At 36.4% G+C, this 21,322-nt stretch overlaps 2 protein-coding genes across 2 annotated transcripts; both read left to right on the forward strand.

The window, feature by feature from the left end:
• Nucleotides 9,405-12,676, forward strand: LOC109230747 (thioredoxin-like). Its single transcript, XM_019396159.1, has 2 exons — nt 9,405-9,762; nt 12,009-12,676. Exons 1-2 carry the CDS (start codon nt 9,525-9,527, stop codon nt 12,320-12,322), a joined length of 552 nt encoding a protein of 183 aa, XP_019251704.1. The 5' UTR covers nt 9,405-9,524; the 3' UTR covers nt 12,323-12,676.
• Nucleotides 14,830-18,195, forward strand: LOC109230748 (E3 ubiquitin-protein ligase RMA3-like). Its single transcript, XM_019396160.1, has 2 exons — nt 14,830-15,057; nt 17,212-18,195. The coding sequence occupies exon 2, from the start codon at nt 17,217-17,219 to the stop codon at nt 17,970-17,972; it is 756 nt and encodes a 251-aa protein (XP_019251705.1). The 5' UTR covers nt 14,830-15,057; nt 17,212-17,216; the 3' UTR covers nt 17,973-18,195.

Below are 21,322 nucleotides of genomic sequence, written 5' to 3' on the forward strand. Positions count from 1 at the left end.
AAGGAGTGTAAAATGAACCATAATCCCTAGTTATCAGTGGGCACATTGTTTCAAAGATGGGACTTGGGCTATTTTTCACATGGTGGAGGCGATTTTGGAGAGCTTCAAGGAGGGATTTTCATCAAGCAACACAAGGTAAGTGATTCTCACCTATTGCAAGATAAATACATGGATTCTATAAGGATTTGAGCATAAATATTTGTAGAAATTTGGGATTCTGAAGAAAAACGTAGAAATTGGTATTTTTGAATTTTGACCACGAATTTGGGCATGGAATTGGAAATAAATTATATATTTGAGTTCGTAGGGTTATGAATAAATTTTATCTTCGAAAATTTTCGAGCTTCGGGCACGTGGTCCCGGGTGTAATTTTAATAGACATTTTCAAACGGAGTTGGAAATCGATGTAAATAGGATTTTAATGAGTATTAGAGTATATATTTATGGATTTGTTCATTTATTGACTAGTTGTGGAGCGTCGGGCATCGATTTGAGTTGTTGAAAGGCTCGGGAGCCGGCTATGGAACTTCGGAGCGAGGTAAGTCTCCTTTCTAACCTTGTAAGAGGGAATTAACCCCATAGGTGAACTAAATTAATATATGCTTCTATTTGTGGGAGCTACGTACGCACGAGATGACGAGAGTCCGTACATAGCTACTAATTAGGCCTATGTCCGGGTAGTTCTAGGTTTACACCATACCTTGTTGATTGTTGTTGATTTATGTTTATTGTTTGCCTTTAGAAGAAGCGACTCTGATATTTTCAGCATATTTTCTTTATTTGGTGATTCTTTACGGAATAACTTAGTACTTGCTTAAAAATGCCAAGTACCCAACTCTGATTTTGTCCTAATCGATCTTCACCTTTTGAATCTGGACGATATTAAGTCCACACACGTTATTTTGTACCGTGTGAGCCCGATTTGCTCGTATCTCGCTGATTCGTACTTAACCCTAAGGTTAGGGCTTTCAGATCCTCTTTTGATTCAAACCAAAACTAGTTCAAGCCTGGATTTTGAGTATTGTCTCGTCATTATTCACCCTATTATGTGAGAATCTGCCTATTTTTGTCGATTTCTTTTACTTACCCTAAATTAGGGTTTCAGATATTTTAATCGAACCGAATCTGGTTCGACTCAGTATTTCTTTTGAATAATTTCCTGTCTATGTTTATTTTATGTAATATGTGATTCTTTGCCTGTATTTCTACCGATTTTGTGTATTTTTACCTAAAATTAGGGTTTCAACTTCTTTCCTTACTGGTTTAAGTTCTTTCCCTTTTAGTGTCTGAATCAATTATTTTCCATGTTTATGTTTTAGTTTCTGCACTATTTAAACCCCTCCCCACTCCCCTTTGAAAGGGATCCTAAGTTCTGAGTTTGAAATCTTTTCACTACTATACAAAAGCTGTGTGATTCCACTCTCTCTTGAATAATTTTGCTCTATGTTTTGATTCCTTGCCGGCTGAAAGCCAAGGCCAGAAATTTCTAAGTTCTTGCTTCTGTCTGGTGATATTCATTACACTGTTGGATTCCTTTTTTTCCTGTTTCGTCTCAACTGGTGAGTTATTAGACCCTTTGCCGTCTCATTCTGGTTATCTGTTTAATGTGTTACTTCAATTAGCCTATGCCATCCTAAATGGTCTTATGTTGTCGTTTGAGATATGCTTAAACTTATTTTGAGTTGATTAATTAGATTCTGCTTAAATTCTATGTCATTGATAACCATCTCTCGAAGCTAAGTTTGTTATGAACCTACTTGTGAGCATGCCCTCATACCTTTTCTGTGGTTTGGTTAACTAGGTACAAATGTCTTCCTTAATAGGATAACAAGTCTGTTTCTAAGTGCATTATAATGTGACCTGTTTGACTTTGTTCTCATTATATTATGACACCTCTAGTAACTACCTTAATTAGTTTTTAACATGCTCTGATCTATTGCTAATTAAGGAGATTCCTTCTTATGATACTAGTTTTTGCATTTAGTCTACTCTGAATCCTCTATTATCACTATGAATTTGCTTTATAACTTGTCTTGATAGCATGTGACTGAATTTATTCCCTAAAACTTGATTACGTATGCCTAGGTTCAAGCGTGTTTACTATTTGGTTTGTATATGTTCAATATGTGTTCTGTCCTTCAGTGGATCCCCTAATTTCATTCTACTCCTCTACTATCTGGCCCCTTCTGAATTCTTATTCCTAGCCGGCTGAAATCCAAGGCTACTTTGGTTATGTCCTCTGACTTCCCTAGTGTGAGCACTGCTCGGGGTCCATGTGAGACCCTTGTTAACTCTGACACACTAAGACTTGGTCCCTAGTCTTTCCTTGAAATATTTCTGATCAATCTTTCTAGTGTGAGCACTGCCCTGGGTTCTTGAAGCCCTCGAGAACTCTGACACACTAGGGATGTGGGTTCTGTATGCTCAGCATTGATATATGGGTGAATCACTCAACAATTGGTTATTTTTATATCTATGAACATGGGTTTTGGAGCTGTTGCGGGTTGAAGGCCTGGCCTGTCTAGGTGTATTTGGGCATGCTGTAGGCTCCCTATAGTTTACTCACTTTGTAATTCATTACATTAATTTTTGTTCTGTAATAATTATTTTGTAATAACAATTCTGGGGTGTTAGTGAAATTGGGAAGGGTTTCTTATTTTTTTTTTTGCAATAAAAGTTGGGTAGAAATCCTGCCTATAGGTTCAACAATGTGTTATTATATGTAATGTGTTAGAAATCATGACTATAAGTACCTTATTATGTTTAATCATCCAATACGGGTACCATGCCTATAGACTTAATGCTTGGCTCCGTTATGTTTTGCTAGAAACCATGCCTATAGGAAATGGTGTGATCCAATATGTGTGCAAAATGCCTGTTTACATATTGTTCTGTTCAAATTATAGAGATCATGATTATAGGATCTGTTCTATTCAAATTGTAGAGATCATGCCTATAGGATCTAAAACTGGATCAAATAGTAGAGATCATGCCTTTAGGATCTAAAACTGGATCAAATTGTAGAGATCATGCCTATAGGATCTAAAACTAGACAAAATTGTAGAATGCACGTTTACAGGCCTGGATTTGTTTAATTATCAGTTCGACCCGCTTATTCATGAGTTCCAAAGAAAACATGCCTATAGGATTCAAACAAATAATTCTGGATCTGTTTCTGTGACCTGCCACTGCCTGCTATCACATAAAACACCTAGATACCATGCTACTAGGCTTAATTGTATTAGTCAGTAGGTAAACCATGTAGGTTCTACTTATCGCATTAAGAAACTAATTTTGTACATGACTGTTTGTTCGTTCATTCAATATCACATAGATATCCTGCCTATAGAATTCTGAAATTAACAAAATCTGTCAATGATAACCAATTTGGCGTGCATTTGATGTCTAATTGCGGAGGCTAACTTGAGCCTATATTTGTTTCTATTTGAAAGTCCTAACTGTTTGTCTGTCGCTTAGTATTTTCCCCCTTTGAGCAACCTAAGTTAAGGTCTAGAACCACCCCAAAATAGAGGTCCAAATGCCTTTTGGACGATAGGCATGGGACGGGTAGTGCACGCGTAAGGAGCAGTTTAGAATCAACTAGTGCGCTTTAGGTAAAAACATAAAGATAGTAATTGGGTAGAAAGAGATGGTAGTCTGTGCCCGCTGAATAATATGAGTAACACCCCATCTCGAGGGAGTTACGAAGTATTATTTATGTTGCACGGGGTGATCCTTTAGGCTAAAAAACTTAGGACCCCCTCCCCTTTGTCTTTCGACTGTTTATTCACGTTTAGTAATTACTTGTTTCTTAGCTTTGATCACATAGACTAATTCATATAATTGAGTTCGGCCGAGACCCATAGTTATGGACCTCGAAGAGTGCCTAACACCTTCTCTTCGAGGTAATTTCGAGCCCTTACCCGATCTTTGGTGACGCAAACCGGTTAGACATAGTTATTTGCAAATAGGTGCCCTAAACCTTAATCCATTAGGTGGCGACTCTCTCTTTTAAAACCCTTTCCTTAAAAGAGTTATCACATGTCGAAACCCGATTTTGCGAGAAAAAGGGGCGCGACAGTAAGTGTCGGAGTTGACCTCTCCTCACTACTTCTTCGAGGTTAGATTGGATACTTACTGGGTATGCGTTATTTTTGTACTCATACTACACTTGATGTACATCTTGTTATACAGGCACATGTATGTCCAGAGGCCTTGTGGGCGCAGCAGCGCGGTTGATACGGGGACTTAGGTGAGCTGCATCTTATGTTATGATACGCGGCTAGCAGGGTCTCCTTCAGAGTATTTATATTTTTCTCCCTGTCCAATGTTGTATTCCGGACATATGATGTAATTTGTTTTATTTTTTCTAGTTGATGCTCATGCACTTGTGACACCGGGTTTTGGGGTGAATGATAGGTTGCTCAGTATTGAAATGTTTAAAATATTATTATTTACTCTGTAATTCCATCCTTTTACTATTAAGTTGAAGGAAATTATGAATTTTAAAAATACTAAAATGAGAATCAAATTTATTACTTATCGTTGGCTAGCCTGATAGTGGTGTCCGACGCCATCACGACGTTTAATGGATTTTGGGTCGTGACACTTTTTGTCCTTTTTCTTTAGACATAAATCCCTCAAGAAAACTGTCTAGGAGATCTATCGTTGGGAAAAGTTCCAATTTTCTGATTTTTTTTCCGCAATAAAAAACTACTACACTAAGCTAAGATAGCACAGAAAATCACTTAGACAATCTCCTCACCCTACACTTAAAATTGTGCAGTATCCTCAATGCACACTATAAATAACAAGAGGGTAAAAGAGACTCCATGATAGGCCAAAGGCCGAAGAATTAGCAGCTCACGGGATACTCAGAGTTCTCCCAAGTATGATCCCTTGTGCGGGTACCTCACACTTAGTTTCAACCATCTGCTCACTTTTGCATTCCTGTTAGCTTTGACTCCATGCTCCTACTCCTACAAAATAGAAAAATAATACTACAAAAAAAATAACACACTAAAATAAAAAATAAACAAAAGAAAAACAAAAAAAATAGAATTGGGTTGCCTCCCAACAAAGCGTTTGATTTAACGTCGCGGCACGACGCCATCATTTTTACCACTTTTTCCTCCACCTCGAGGATATGAATTGCGTCCCCAATTTTACATTAGTTTTTTTGTCACGTTCATGGGGGGGGGGGGGTGTAAAAACAAAGGAACCAAGCAATAGATATCGCATCTTGCACTTCTCGGCCTTTAAGTGAGGGATGCCATTTTGTCTCCTTGGCATGACAAATTTCAGAATATAAGCACTTTGTTATCCATTCATTGACTCCTCCATAGGCTCGAATGGATAAATTCTCGTGTCACCAACCAAGCACAGTGCTGAAATGGTTAGAATAGGGTCCAATGCGCTCCAACTCTAAAATCGCTTCACTTTTGACATCTCACTTGTGCACACTTCGTCAACCTTGGCATCATTAATATTAAAAATTTTGTCGAATAGTTGGAATTCTTCTTTCTGCTTCACAAGCTGGCCAGTATCCACAATAACTGATTGTAGGGCGTCAGACACCTCAACCTTTTTATTCAACTGAGCCTGCAAGTCATGGATATCTGAGCCAAATTGGTCTAACTCGTGCTTGAGCTCAGTTCTTCCTTCTATCATCTGTTATATTTGAAAGAACATCACGAAGAAACTCATGAGATTTCATCAGTTGAGCTTGTTCCTCTAGCTAATATTGGCTCACTATATCTGCTTCTTCAAAGTTATCTTCTTATGGGAACTCGCTCTCTTCGTCGAGTTGAGGTTCTTCTTGAAAATTGGCCATTAATTCGTCCATTCTAGCCTGCAGTCCTTGATCGCTAAGGCGCTAAGAACTTGTTGCTCGGCTACTTGCCTCATCATGTCCTGTTGCTCGGCTACTACTTGCCTCATCATGTCCATAATACGCGCAACGCATTCTATATCCTCCACTTTCTTGCTCCTATCAAACTCATAAATATCATTAGAAATATTATAATAAGAGCTCTGAGAGGGATAATAAGAATTAGGACAACCATCCCAATGGTCACCTTGACAACCACACACATTACAAAGATTCCCCTCATAAGATGGAGATTCACAATTTTGCCACACGTGTGGTCCTCCATAATATGGACAAGGATCACCATAATAAGAGTAACCAATATTCGACCAATTGTCATTCCAAGATGCCATGTCAACAAAGATAATAAAATATTAAACTAAGATAAAAATAAAAAACTTGAATAGACAAAAAGTAAACATCTAATCTCGTAGAATAGTTAATTACTAGGTCCCCGACAACGGCGCCAAAAACTTGTTGCTCGCAAACGCACACGCAAGTATACGTGATCAACAAGTAATATATGATTGTTAGTCCAGATATCGTACCCACAGGGACTTGTGATTAACTATCAACTAAATTAAACCAAACAATTAATCTATTCAAGCGAATCCTAAAGTATGAATATTTAACTAAAATTAATCTAAAGTAACAAATTAAGAGATTAAAGAAAACGACGACAAACTTAAAGACGAATTCAATGGGAGAAAATATTCTAGAGCTATGGGTAATTAGCTAACAATCCCGTTGAGTTTTTCTACCTAAATTGTCTAATTAATTTATCTAGTTTACTGATTGACGGGGTTAATATTGCTCGTAGCCTTCTCCCGAAGTACAACTCACCTATTCAAGCTAACCTAACGCCTATATTCCTATGGAATTAGGACTAACAAGAAAACATTTATAATTCCCATATAATAACCAAGCAACGCGATTAGGTATATTCCTATCCTAACCGCAAATCCATTCCCGATACTTAAGTTCAAGATCTTGCTCTACTCAATCTTATATGCAATCTAGAATTACCTCTCCCGAGTTCAATCCTAGATTCATAGATAGTATTCAATTGGTGATCATGCAATCAAATAATTAAGCACAAGATTGAATAAATAAACCAACATGATAAAAATAATAAGAACAATTCAAGCTTCAAACTACAACGTTCATGTAGCACCCACAACTCTAGAACTAATAAACTATGAAACTAAAAGAAGAGAAGAGAAGAGAATAAAAACTAGTTAGAAGCCTCCTCCAAGCGTGGTGTGTTGTCCTTAGGTCTAAAGTATGTCAAAAGTCCTCAAAATAAAGTTTTTACATGTATTTATACCATGTAAGGTTGGGCCAAGACGAAATCTCCTTTTCCTAGCCGAAATAGGAAAACTTGCAAACTTATTGCTTTTCATGGGTCGCACTGTGCGTCGCACTAATGCTTTTTCCTGCCAAACATAAAAAAATCCAGTCTCTGAACTTTGGAAATTTTTGATAAAAATTTGCACTAATGCGTCACACAGTGCCTCACACTAGTGCATTTCTTCAGCAGTTGCTTCTTCCTTAAATTTTGACGTCCAGAATTGATCCTCGACTCCCGAATGAGATCCCGGCTTAATCCCTTCGGATTTTACTTAGAATTCAAAGATTCAAATAGCTCGAATTAGTACCACAACATCTACATACTCGGAATCACTCCTACAAGGCATAAAACACACAATAAGTGCAAAACACTAGCGATTAAAGCCAAACACAATAAAAGTACAGTAAATTAGAGTGTGATAAGCGACTAAAATACGTAATTATAGCCTACCATCAATCCGTCTCTGGACGAGGGCACTGATAATGCTTCAGATATCATGATCTGTGGGGTGAGAGAAGTAGAATGAAATGTATGTGCGAATTTTGTGTGCATTCTGAGAAAATATACTAGTAGTTGTGTTGATTCTAAAATAAATCTCCAAAAAGTATCACACCGTTTGTAATGGCTCGTCCCTATTGTCTTTGAATGAACTGAAACCCATTCGGCTAGCAGCAATAGCCGGGAGGATATACATTTTGAGAAGGGAAAAGGGTCAAATATACCCCTCTATTTTGATATATTATTCACATTTACCCTCCATTATACTATCGGGTTAAATATACCCTCACCATTAGCAAAGTTTTCAAATTTACCCTCTAACCTAACGGAAAGCCCCAAATCCCTTCTATTTACTGTAATTCTTTCTCACAAATCAGTCATCTCTTCTGTGTGATCCACCAGAGAAGAAAAAAGGTCCATATTATAGAAATGGGAGTGTAGAGTTACAATATATTATTCCCCTTGTCTTTGGTTATGCTCAAACCATAAATGAAAGGCAGAATACACAGTTTATGTGTATGTCTCCAACGGAATGAGGATGAGTGAAATACCGTAGATAATTTGGAAGATATTTATTTGATTCTTTAGGTGGTCGAAATGCATTCGCCTATGAAGTTGTTACTAATATTTACTATTTTTTAAGGACTACATGCATAACAAGGCCGTTGGTATCCATGTAAATGCACTCCCTTTCGGATCTGGATTTAGCATGTCATTTGACGCAAATTTCGCTTGCGTATGCACTTCTGCATGAAATTTGTGACATTTGATTCTTTAGTATTGTCTGAGAAATCCTAAAATAAATAATTTGTTTAAATTTATGTCCAGCTTCAGAACATCCTTTCAAAGGATATTTACTGGTATTCTCATGCCTGGAGGTGGCGAGTTTGTTAAAGTCCCCTTCTCTAAAAAATCAAGTGGAACAAGAAATCAACTTGTCGAGGATATTTTCTTCTCTGGTAGAATACACGTAGGGATAAGTAATTTCTGAGAAAAAATTGTAGTAACTAGAAGGAGTTTGGGAATTTGGGGCTTTCCGTTAGATTAGAGGGTAAATTTGAAAACTTTGCTAACGATGAGTGTAGATTTGACCCGATAGTATAACAGAGGGTAAATGTGAATAATATATCAAAGTAGAGGGATATATTTGACCCTTTTCCCTTTTGAGAAATACGTTACTCCTTCTGTCCTAATTTATATGATATTTTTTATTTTTTGAAATTTAATTTTTTTATTTTTGAATGTATATTTGAATATAGAATCTTTTAACTTTTTCAAATATAATTTATATATTTAAAAATTATATAAAAAGTATTATAAGTCATTATATTTAATAGTTTAAAATATTTAAAAGACATGAAAAACTTATGATCAAAGAATAATTCGTTTGATAGTGAAATCATTTTCAGGTATGCATTATTTGACACAATTGAGAGTTAAGACAAGTGTGCATAAGTAATAACCGAATAAGATCACATGCCTTTTAAAGATTTATGCCTATAAATAATTTTGGTAATATGACAAGCAAGAACAGAAAGATAATTTCAAAGAAGATATTTTCTCGAAAAATATTCTACCCACGAAAATAAAATTTTTGGAAGTATATATAAAAAAAAGTCACGTGCGAATCACGTGGAGTCCTGATCCTAACGAACGGATATTCGTATCATGTGAAATCTCACAAAAACAGAACCACAGACCTCACTCTCACTAACATTTTGTCTGTAAAAAAAATTAATTAAAATCAGGACTCTCTCTCTCTCTTACACATCGCCGTTATTCACTCTTTCTCTCTCTACTATTTCAATGGCTGGTGTGTTGGAAACCATCGCAGTTCCACGCGCCTCCGTTTTCTCATCGGCGCGTTTGGCTCCTATAGCGGATTCTTCTTCGTCCTCCGGCCGTCGCTCCTCCGTTAATTTTTCTCAGTTCAGAGGACTTAAGTTCCAGCCGGTCCGGTCGCCGGTCTCCCTCAGCTCACAGTCAAAATCCGTTCGCCGTAGTGGACGAGTCGTCTGTGAGGCTCAGGAAACAGCTGTTCAAGGTGTTTCTACTCTTCTTTCCCGTCAAATTCACTACTTAATGATGGATAATTGTTTTTAGTTGTGATTCTTTTGGCCTAGAACAACGTATCTTGTTTCTTCTGTGATATTCCTATTCGGAGGCGGCTCAGTAAAATTGATGCCGGAATCTATTCAATAAAATTTGTATATATTGTTATTGCTTAAATTTTCAGTGGAATGTTATTCGGGATTTCGGGTCATTTTGCACACACCTGGACCATTCACTGGCTGTTCGAGTAACTCTACTTACTAAGAACTTGAGTAATGTATTAAGAAATATTCAAGGTTATAACATAATACTATAATAAAATTTTGAATCTTTCTGTGTAAACTAGTTCCAAGCCATTTAAAACTGCATTATTGAAGGGTAAATCTGTCGTTTTAGGAACAGAAGTTGAGGCAAGCTAGCAATATTTTTGTTCCAACACATCTGTTCCATATTTAAGTGATGTACGCATCTCGTTCTAACTAGACTAAGGGCTTCCGCTGTACTGCTAATCAGATATCGTTGGAATTCCTTACATTTCTTTTCTAAAGATAAATTTATTTGGTAATATGTATCTGAATTAATTTGGCTTTTCTTCTGGTTTACTTGCGCACTTTCTGGAGGTTGGTTACTTGGTTTTGCTATTTAGTTGTGTCATGACGAGCAACTTTGTCTTCTTCACTTCTCCCCCTCCCCACCTATACAGTCCCTGCCCAAGATCTTTTTCCCCGTCTTCCAGAACCAACCTCGCAGCTGCAACTTAGATTCTTAGCGTTGAACCCATTATATTTTCAACAATATGGAATCTACTATTTGTTGCATTTTTTGTAGGTTTTTACACATAAATTTATGCTCCACTATTACTGGGTTGAGATGAACCCGATGTCGCCACTATCCACCTCTGCCAAGTTGAATGTCAAAGATAGGGGTGTTTACGGTTCGGTTTGGTCGGTTTTTGATTAAAACCAAAACCAAACCAATTTAATCGGTTTTAAAATTTTAAAACCAAAACCAAACCAAATTAAATACAAACCATCGATTTGATTGTTGTTGGTTTGGTTCGGTTTGGTTCGGTTTTTCGGTTCTTAGTAAGCTAATGATAAGTCGATAATATTAAAACAACGCTAGACAACAATTTGAAAATAATTGGCCAAATTTATGCTTTTTATATATTTCTTTGAGAACTGAAAGTTTATTTACATGTTTATATGAAAAGAATGAACAAAAAACAAACTAAAAGTTTGCTTTCTCAAGCTTTAGCCATTGTTGTCTTGCAATTTGAATGTGCTTTCTTTACTCTTGTGGTGATTTTTTTTTTAACTCTTCTTTTAGGCAAAAGTATGTGCAAGAAAATTGGTCGAATCCTATTGTTTTGGGCTTAGGCAATCTTATAAGATATACCAGGATAAACCAAAATTCAAAATAACAATTAAAATTATTAACAAAAAGATATTATATTGTATATAAATAATTATTAAATTTTATATATAATTAATCGGTTTGGTTCGGTTTATTTTTCGGTTTTTTAAAATAGAACCAAAACCAAACCAAATATTATCGGTTTTTAAAATTTAAAACCAAAACCAATCCAAATCAAAAAAAATATCAGTTTACTTAATCGGTTTGGTTCGGTTTTCGGTTTGGATCGGTTTTCCGTCAAACCGTGAACACCCCTAGTCAAAGACATCTAAGGGGCTATATGTAATATTTTTAGTGGAAATTTGCTACTTGCTAACCTTCTTAGAATTCATTTATACTCATTAGCTTGGTGACTCATGATGAGGTAAGCTTTGGAACAACAAGAAGCTTGTACTGTCTCAAGCTTCTGTATCAACTTTCAGACACCTATGAGTACTTTGCCTATTGAGTAAAAGCATCTATGCAATATGTTATGTAAGTTACTTTAACCTTGTGTTCAGATGTCGGAAATCTGTGCGGTTGACTTTGCGCTGGCTTCGTTCTTCAGTAAAGTGGGAAGCATTACTTATGCTTTTGTGCGACTATAGGCATTGCACTAGTACATAGAATAATCCTTAGTTGAATGAATGAGACCAGATGTTGTAAATTTTCTCTTTGGCCTAACTTAATAGGATGTTAAGATATTCAATGCATCAGCTATCTCCGGTAGTAAATTTCGTATTGTTTCTCAGTTTTAGGTTGCTCTGATAAGCATTGCTTCTGCCACACTCCCATCATTTATCAGTTTTTTTTCTTGTCTAACATGGTTCATGGAAAATGCAGTGCCTGCCGTTACCGACAAAACATGGAAATCACTTGTAATTGAGTCCGATTTACCTGTCTTGGTCGAATTTTGGGCTCCATGGTGTGGTCCATGCCGAATGATTCATCCCGTCATTGGCGAGCTATCACAGGAATACGCTGGCAAGTTTAAATTCTTCCAGCTGAATACAGATGAAAGCCCCTCAACTGCAAGCGAATATGGGATCCGAAGTATTCCAACTGTCATGATTTTCAAGGACGGAGAGAAGAAAGATGCAGTCATTGGCGCAGTTCCCAAAACGACATTGACCACCAGCATAGAGAAGTTCTTGTAAAATGGTGCAGTGCAAATATAGATTATGAGAAGTTAGCTGTTTCTCTTCTTTATATATTCTCTCTTTGCCTTCACAACACAGGTAGAATATTCTGAATAAACCTGAAATGCTTCTGTATAGATTGCGGATATACATTCCTCTCCTCTTACTTTTGCATTACATTAGTAACCGAATGTTACTCGTCAAAAAGAAAATGTTAGTAATTGAATTTCTTTCACGTCTGAATTTCACTGGTATTCTGTGCTACATTTTCCTTTAGAAGGATCCTTGTGTTGTTATTGCAGAACATGGCATCAGGTATTCTACATGTAATTTTGGGGGTCTGTTGTATCTAATCAATGGCCGTTGTTGAAATTGCTTGTTTCTATTGTTTCTTTTCATCTTTCTTGAACTGAGGGTTTATCGGAAACAACTTCTCTACCTTCCTAGGATAGGGTTAAGGTCGCGTACATACTACCCCAGAGGCGGATGTAGTCATATTGCAACAGGTTCAATTGAACCCATAACTTTCAAAACTGAGTACAAATTTATGTACAAAAATTCACTGAAATTGTAATAAATAGTGGATATGAACCCATAACTTTAAGTATATAATAAATTCAATACTAAAAACCTTAAAGGTTGAACCCATAGAGTTTAAACCGTGGATCCGCTTTTGTACTACCCTCCCCGGACTTTTTTGTTGTTGTTGTTGTTGTTGCAGTAGTATCTAATCATTGCAGAGTTTTATGCAAAGGAAAAATGTATGATTTAAATTTGATGGGTTCAACCTTGAAGGTTTTTAACAGAACTCATTCTACTTTTGAAATTATGTTTAAATTTAATATTTGTTAAATTTTTAGTGATCATCAAATATATTTAAATTGTGTCGAAAGTATTTTGGTTTTATGCATAGTGCATAAATAGAAACAACAGAGTAGAGCACCAAATTCCACTTATGCTATTTTCACCATCATAATTAACATTGCATCTAGGTGCTTTTCGAATAGCGACCTACTGTTTGGCCGCTAGATCGAAAAGCGACCTACTGTTAGGCCGCCGGATCGAAAAGCAACCTACAGTTAGGCTTCTTTTCCCGCAGTGGGAGACGGTGACGCGAGAGTATAATAAAGACTTATTTTTGGTCTTAATTCTGATAGTTGATTTATCAATTTTTTTTACATAACTAGAAACTAGATGAAAAGTAGTACTAAAAATTACATACAACTACTTACCATTAAAACATTGTTACAATAACAACAACAACTCAGTATATTTTACAAGTGGGGTTTGGGCGGGTAGTGTGTACACACACTTTATTCTTACCCTTGTTTGACCAAAAAGTGTTAAACCTTTTGTTAAACCAATTAATGATGGAATAAAGGATAAATCTTAACCAACTCTAGACTAAACATTAAAGTACATTGAATAAGAGAATAAGATATAATCAAGCTCATGAACTTTCGATATTTATAGAAGATACCAAATATAAGTAATATGCTTACATACATCACGTATTGTCCCGCAACACATGAAAATAAAGGAGGAATAGAGGGAAAGTCATTGATAATTGCAAGATCTATCTTGTTTGCCTCAAGAGAAATGATTACGAAGACTTGTCGCCCTGATCTGTAATTCTTCGTGTTTTTCTCTTATAGCACTCTCTGGTTCTTCCGCCCCCCTCTCCTCTCGGAAGAGGATCCCCTTTTCTTGTTCTCTCCCTCCTATTTATATAGCAATTATATCCTTTTATCCAATGGTTCTTAGCCAGAGGGTCTTAGTTTGTTCATTGTGCATTGTGCCGCCCCCCCCTTAAATGTCATGACATATGCCTTGCCACACGATCTTTTAGATAGTTCGATCTCGGCAGTGGCCGAGATAATCGTTGTTATGACGTCTTATGAATACGACCACAACTCAGCGACTCCTCGCCATTCCTTTTAGGCTGAACCACGTGTTGTCAGATTTTGACCCATACAACCCTATGGGATAGAGAGGATGTTTTCGATAGACCGTTATGGTCCTGCCCTTCCCCGGATCCCACGCATAGTGGGAGCTTAGTGCATCGGATTGCCATATATTTCTATAATTAAAGATTTTATTTCGTTGAAAGATCTTAAAATATATTCTTTTGGGCAAAAGTTCTTCATCTTGTATAAAGTCTAAGATTTGAAGAATACGTATTAAAGTGTAAGTTTTTCATTCTCCGTTGCACGAAAACGATTGAAAATCTATTTAGATGAAATTCGTTTAGCTTTCTTTAATTTTTAATTAGTAAAATATACCTTCTGAAAATTTTAATTTTTATATTTTATAATAATAAAAAATTATTTTTTGGATAATTTGTATATAATAGTTAAATGATATTTACACGTCAAATGTTACTTCTCTAAAAAATTATTTTGATAAAAGTGTATTCTCCATAAAAAGGACCAGATCCAAGCGCGTGTAGCATAAGGCCACGTGTAACTCCAAGAGACAAAACCGCCACACGCGCCTCCCTCTTCACGTGTCAACCCATATTTCTCTCCCATTTGCGGTCGAGAAAAACATTTTACTGTTTTTAAATAATAAATACTACCCAAATAATTCACACCTCATTCATTGCAACATTTGCTCTCCATTTCTTCCTTCATAACTTCATTTCTCCTCCAAAATCACTTCCAACGACACCTTTTTTTTGAGATTCGCCGTTGATAATCTCCTCCTCCACGCGATTCAGTCTCGGTTCATACTCTCCGTTATCCCACGCGCCGGTACATTATTCGCATTGTATTCTGTTAATGTTCTGTTTTGTTTCGTGGTTTCCTTAATTTTATTTTCTGTTAATCTTTTGCTTCATACACACGCAAAGCCAGAATTTCAACGTCATGTGTTTTAGATTTTAGAACGACGATTTTAAGTGCTAATAACTGGATTCTAAATTTATTATTTGTTTATATTTAATGAATTTTTTAACACAAACAATGTGTTTGAGCAAATGCTACTTGGTTCAAACGAACCCGTATTCGGGCTTTTAGCTCCGTCCCGGGCTTCATAGATAGAATAGAGTATAATGCAGATAAAGTCGAAACTTGTATATATAATGTGTAGGATAAATTTGGCAATTAGAAAATTCCTTTCGTTGTATAAGAATGTCTAATTTGGCTTAGAAGATAAATTATTTAGTATTGAAAAGAAATGGATCCAAATAAAGAAAAATGAATATAGAGGATTTATAGTTGAACTCTTGGCTTCGTGATTTGCGTGGTGATTGATCTCGTTTGATGTGTATTTTCAAAAGATCATATTTAGGCTTTATGTTCAATGGTTAAGGTTAAAGCATGCCTAATTGATTAGAGCAAAGGACAGGACAACTTGGTGCACAAAGCATCCTGCGTTTATGCGGGGTCTGGGGAAGGGCCACACCCCAAGGGCCACACTCCACGGCTCGAACTAATTGATTAGAGCAATTGTCAATAATGTTAATGCTTTATAAAATAGGTTGCTTTTCTTTTCATTTGTCGCAAGACAATGTTTCTCGCATAAGAATCCCCTCCAAGGAATGGAAAATGTGGATAAAGGGCATACGTGAACCAAAAAAGTGGATGGAGGGATATTTTTAGCCCAATAGGTGGATGAAGGGTATTTTTAAACCTTTTCCAATAGTTTAGAGGCATTTGGACCCTTTTCGGAAGAAAAAATTTAACCTCAAAAGAACGAACATGTGATAATGAATCCAAAGTAATCAAATGTTGCGTAATAGCTTACAAAATTCTGAAATTTTTGAAGTTTGGTTGTTGACATCCCATTTTTAGTGGGAAAATGTGCGGTGCATTTAATTTTATTGAAGTCTCATTATTCTCTATTTGTTGCCATTGGCTCCTTTTCATTCATGAAGATCTTAATCGTGGCTCTCTCATTGTCATTTGCACTTACTTTTTCGTGCTTTTGTTTTAGCATGCATTCAGAAAATTTTGCTTAAAATTCTGCTTTGCTGCTAATCTTGTTTCGTGGTGTACTGAGCATACATATTTAGATTATTTGGATTGCCTCTGTGTGTGCAACTTACTGAAATTAATGATTTAAAGCTTCCTGTCAGATTGCGGTACTTCAAAAAATGTAACATGTTGGTTTCATTCTTGTAGCATAATAGTAAATCTCCACTCATAAATTTTATGTCCTTGGGCATTGTTGGAAATAGTTAAATGAAAACAGAATTGAGACTCAGGAGTACAGGGTGGGGGCTATCATTTAAGTATTGAGTGCGAGCGAGAAATGCACGGACATTCAAACACATTTCAAAGGAACTTAAAGAAAAAGTAATGAATCCAAGTGGAGCATAGTCTAATGACTAATCTAGTGCTGATCTGATTTGAATTTCTTTCTTGGGGAGCAAATGCCAGTATTTTGCGATTATAAATACTAGTAGATACTAGGAGGTCACGGGTTCGATCAGTAGAAACAGCCTCTTGCAGGAATGTAGGGTAAGGTTGCGTAGAATAGACCCTTGTAGTCCGGCCCTTCCCAGGACCCCGCGCATAGCGGGAGCTTAGTGCACCGTGCTGCCCTTTTTACTAACTTAATTTTGTATTAATCTGGTTCGAGGAGGACAGGCAAAAAGAAATGTAGCTATGCTGGTAAAGATATATGTTTTCTTTATATGGTGCCGTTCCTAGTTATGGAAGTATAGCCCTATGTTACATAGACTAAATTATAGCGCATGTATCGATATAGTTGTGTAAGTATCCACTGTATGTGACGGTAAATGCGAAACTTCATGTAACATAGACATAGCCGTAGCTCCTGTCGTCATGTATTCTCAGATGGGTGAAAACCAGCTCTTTATTTTCATGTGGATTTCGTAGATGATTTTCGAAGGAATATCGTCAGCTGATTGATATATTTGTGAGTTTATGTCGTTTTAACAGATTCTATGGATCTAGAACAATCTTTTGGTGAACCTTTAATCAGTTTTGGATCTGATGAAGACGTTTCCCTTAAAACGAGGAACTCAGTTCCGGTTCCAATGGTAAACTCTGGAAATATGATGGGATGTTTCGATTGCAACATTTGTCTCGATTCAGCTCATGATCCTGTAGTCACCCTCTGCGGTCACCTCTACTGCTGGCCTTGCATTTACAAGTGGCTCCAAGTTGAGAACTCTAACCCCGGATCAGAAGAGACACCTAAATGTCCGGTCTGCAAAGCTCACATCTCAAACTCCTCACTGGTACCTCTCTATGGCCGCGGGACATCATCAGCAGAACACCGATCCACTGAGTCTCAAGTTGATGTGGCCATACCTCGCCGTCCTCCAGCCATTTGGACAACCACACAAGTCAATACATCATCGCCAACTTCTCACGTTCATCAACAACTTCATCACACTTCTTTGTATTATCCCCACGCTTTTGGTGGCTTTTCGGCTATAGCTCCATCTACCGTTGGAGGCACTGCGATGACTAGGTTATTCAGCCCAATGGTTGTGATGTTCGGAGAAATGTTCCTCACGAGGATGTTGGGCGGCTCAGACGCGAGTTCATTTTCATATCCTTATCCAAGCCCTTACCTCATCCCAGGAAATGGTAACTCTAGAATGAGAAGGCAAGAAATGCAGGTGGACAAGTCTCTTAACAGAGTATCCATCTTTCTCTTCTGTTGCTTCATCTTATGCCTTCTCCTATTCTAATTATTATTATTATGTTCTTCATCACTGTACAAATGTACAAAGGTGACTCTGCTTATCAGCAGTCGGAATGTAGTTGATAGTAAAAAAATATAAACAGACTTATAGTGATTAAACAGAGAAGGCTCTATACCTTGCAATTTGCAAAGGTTGCTTTTATCTTTCTATGGCCTATTCACACAGTTTATATATGCTAATCATCGTTCGAACTTGAGTGTGATATGAATATGGATTTCTGTTTGAAGTCTTTGAAATATATGAGAAAAATTATCAAAAATTGTGTTGGATACTTATATATACCCGGTTAGGGGCGGATGCAGCTTGTTAGTACCGGGTTCATATGAAGCTAGAACTTTTAGCACGATGTATAAATTTATGTGTAAAAATTTAATAAAATTATAACAAAATAGTACTCCCTCTGGTCCAAAATAAGTGATTTTTTGGCCTTTTTCTTGTGGTCCAAAATAAGTGATTTTTTCAGATTTCAAGAATGAATTAATTATTTTTTTCCTACATTGTCCTTGGAGTAAATGGTGTTGGAATATGTGTTAGGAGTGTTTATGTGAGATAGTAAAGGTTAATATGGTCAATTCCATTGCTAATTAATGCTAAAAGGTAGATTTCTTAATCTGTATGAAAACATTCAAAAAATCACTTATTTTGGACCGGAGGGAGTAGCTATGAATACAACAACAACAACCCAGTATAATCCCACTAGTGGGGTCTGGGAAGGGTAGTGTGCACGCTGACTTTACCCCTACCCTGGGGTAGAGACTGGTTCCGATAGACCCTCGGCTCCCTCCCTCCAAGAACACCCCACCTTGCTTTTGGGGTGACTCGAACGCACAACCTCTTGGTTGGAAGTGGAGGGTGCTCACCACCAGAGCAACCCACTCTTGTCAAAATAGTAGCTATGAATTCATAACTTAAATAATATAACGAGTTCAATGCTAAGAACCTTAAAAGTTAAACCCATAATTTAAATCCTGGATCCGTATCTGTACCCGATATAACAACACATTCATTATTATGAAGATTCATGGTGAATGACTAGTGTTATGTTGTTCAAGATACTGCAACTCTCATTGTTTATTCGGATTTAGGACTAACAATGCAAGCGGAAATAAGAGTCCATTTAACATAGGTCAAAATCACAATCTTATGATAGTCCTAAAAATGTTCATTTTCAGAGCTCAATGTCTGTTGTACAATACCAATGGTACAAACAAGAAAGGACCTAAAAAAAAGGCAGCCGGCGTACTAAGCTCCCGCTACGCACGGGTTCTGGGGAAGGGCCGAACCATAAGGGTCTATTGTCACATGACATCAACTTTACCATTTATGTCAAGGCTCCCATTGAAATATTTGGCTCCAAGGAAAATATTTTCCGTCTTAGGGAAAACACGACTTCCATCTCTTGTGAGTGGAAGCCATTTTTCTTACAACTATCTTAATTTTTAGTTTATATTAAAAAATGTAATCTTTCATTTGCTAATAAGTATTATATATCTATTTTTTTTTTTAAAAGTTATTTTCTACGACCAATCAAATGCTAAACGTTTCAGAAAATATGATTGACTAATCAACGACAAATATGGTTTTGATTTCTCTAATAATATAGCAGACCGGCTAATCAACGACATATGCTGTACCTTCTAAAAGTTATGGCGAAGCGATGAATATCGATTCAATCTCCGCCGAAATAAAAGATTTGTGCCCATCTTTACCCGATTCATCCATTGAAAACAGAATCATAGACACATGACTAGTTGTCCAATAACAAAAATATAAAACTAATTAATTACATTACTGGAAAGAAATGCGAATATACATACAACACGCAATTTATTTCATTTGTTGTTCTTAATATGGCTACTTGTGTAAAAATTCCTAATAATTTTAACACATACTAAAAATATAGCAATATTTCTTTAGTAATATCTTAAGAGAGAGACACTATAGCTCGTTTCAAATAATTGAAAATATAAATATAAAGACTACTTACTTTTCTAAGAATTCATTTAGTCTACTTACAGTTTAAATTTTACGTGAATTATCAATCAAACTAACTTTTCAACACTACTTTAATACTTATTTTATTTCTCTATCATTAATAAAACTGTGGTGAATGTCCATATTTAGAGAGATTCTAGGGTTTATTACTTGGTGGCTAAGTCAACCTCTCCCTATAAATAGAGGGTTCTATTCCATTGTAATTCATCCCAAAATTCAATAAGAATTCCTTCTCTCTCTTTCTCTGCAATATTGTTCTTCTACTTTTATTGTTTTATAACACGTTATCAGCACGAGACTCTACCGTCTCAAGAAGATTAAGAAACATGTTTTATGTTTTCAATATCCAGTTGCGCCTATGCTGAAAAGTTGTGTATGTAAGTCAGTGGTGTTCGTTGTCTTCACTTACCTCTTAGAGAAGAATTAGCAAACAATTGATCAAGACTTAGAAGACTTTTCAACTGTGAATCAAGATTAGAAAACGTGCAACAGTCTTTATTCAATGGATCAAACAAATGTCGATATCTCTCTAGGTAAACTTGGATCAAAGTTCAATTGTAAAAATATTTGTTTAATTGATTCATGTACGACACATACAATATTCAAAGAGAAGAAATATTTCTCTCATTTAAGTATGTGTAAGGCAGATGTTACTACAATTTCTGGTAGTAGTAATTTAATTGAAGGCTCTGGAAGAGCTACTATAACTCTGCCTAAGGGAACAATACTTATCATAGAGAATGCAATGTTCTCCTCCAAGTCCAAGAGGAACTTGTTGAGTTTTAAAGATATCCGTCGAAATGGATATCATATTGAGACAATAGATGAGAATAATCTTGAATATCTCATCATTACCAAAAATGTCTCTGGGCAGAAAAGGGCTATTGAGAAGTTCCCATCTTTGTCTTGTGGCCTGTATTGGACAAGAATTAGTGCAATTGAGGCACATTCTATTGTAAACCAAAAGGTTATCAATTCCAATACTTTTGTACTTTGGCATGATCGATTGGGACACCCTGGATCAATTATGATGAGACGAATTATAGAAAACTCAAATGGGCATCCATTAAAGAATTTAAAGATTCTTTTAAATGATGAATTTTCTTGCACTTCTTGTTATCAAGGCAAGTTAATTATTAGACCATCACCAACAAAGGTTGGAATTGAGTCCCCTGCGTTTTTGGAACGTATACAAGGGGACATTTGTGGACCTATTCACCCACCTAGTGGGTCGTTTAGATATTTTATGGTCTTAATAGACGCATCTTCTAGATGGTCCCTTGTGTGCCTATTGTCATCTCGCAACCTCGCGTTTGCAAAATTAATGGCACAAATAATTC

The sequence above is a fragment of the Nicotiana attenuata genome, chromosome 8 (assembly GCF_001879085.1).
Source record: "Nicotiana attenuata strain UT chromosome 8, NIATTr2, whole genome shotgun sequence".
NCBI classification, from domain to species: Eukaryota; Viridiplantae; Streptophyta; class Magnoliopsida; order Solanales; family Solanaceae; genus Nicotiana; species Nicotiana attenuata.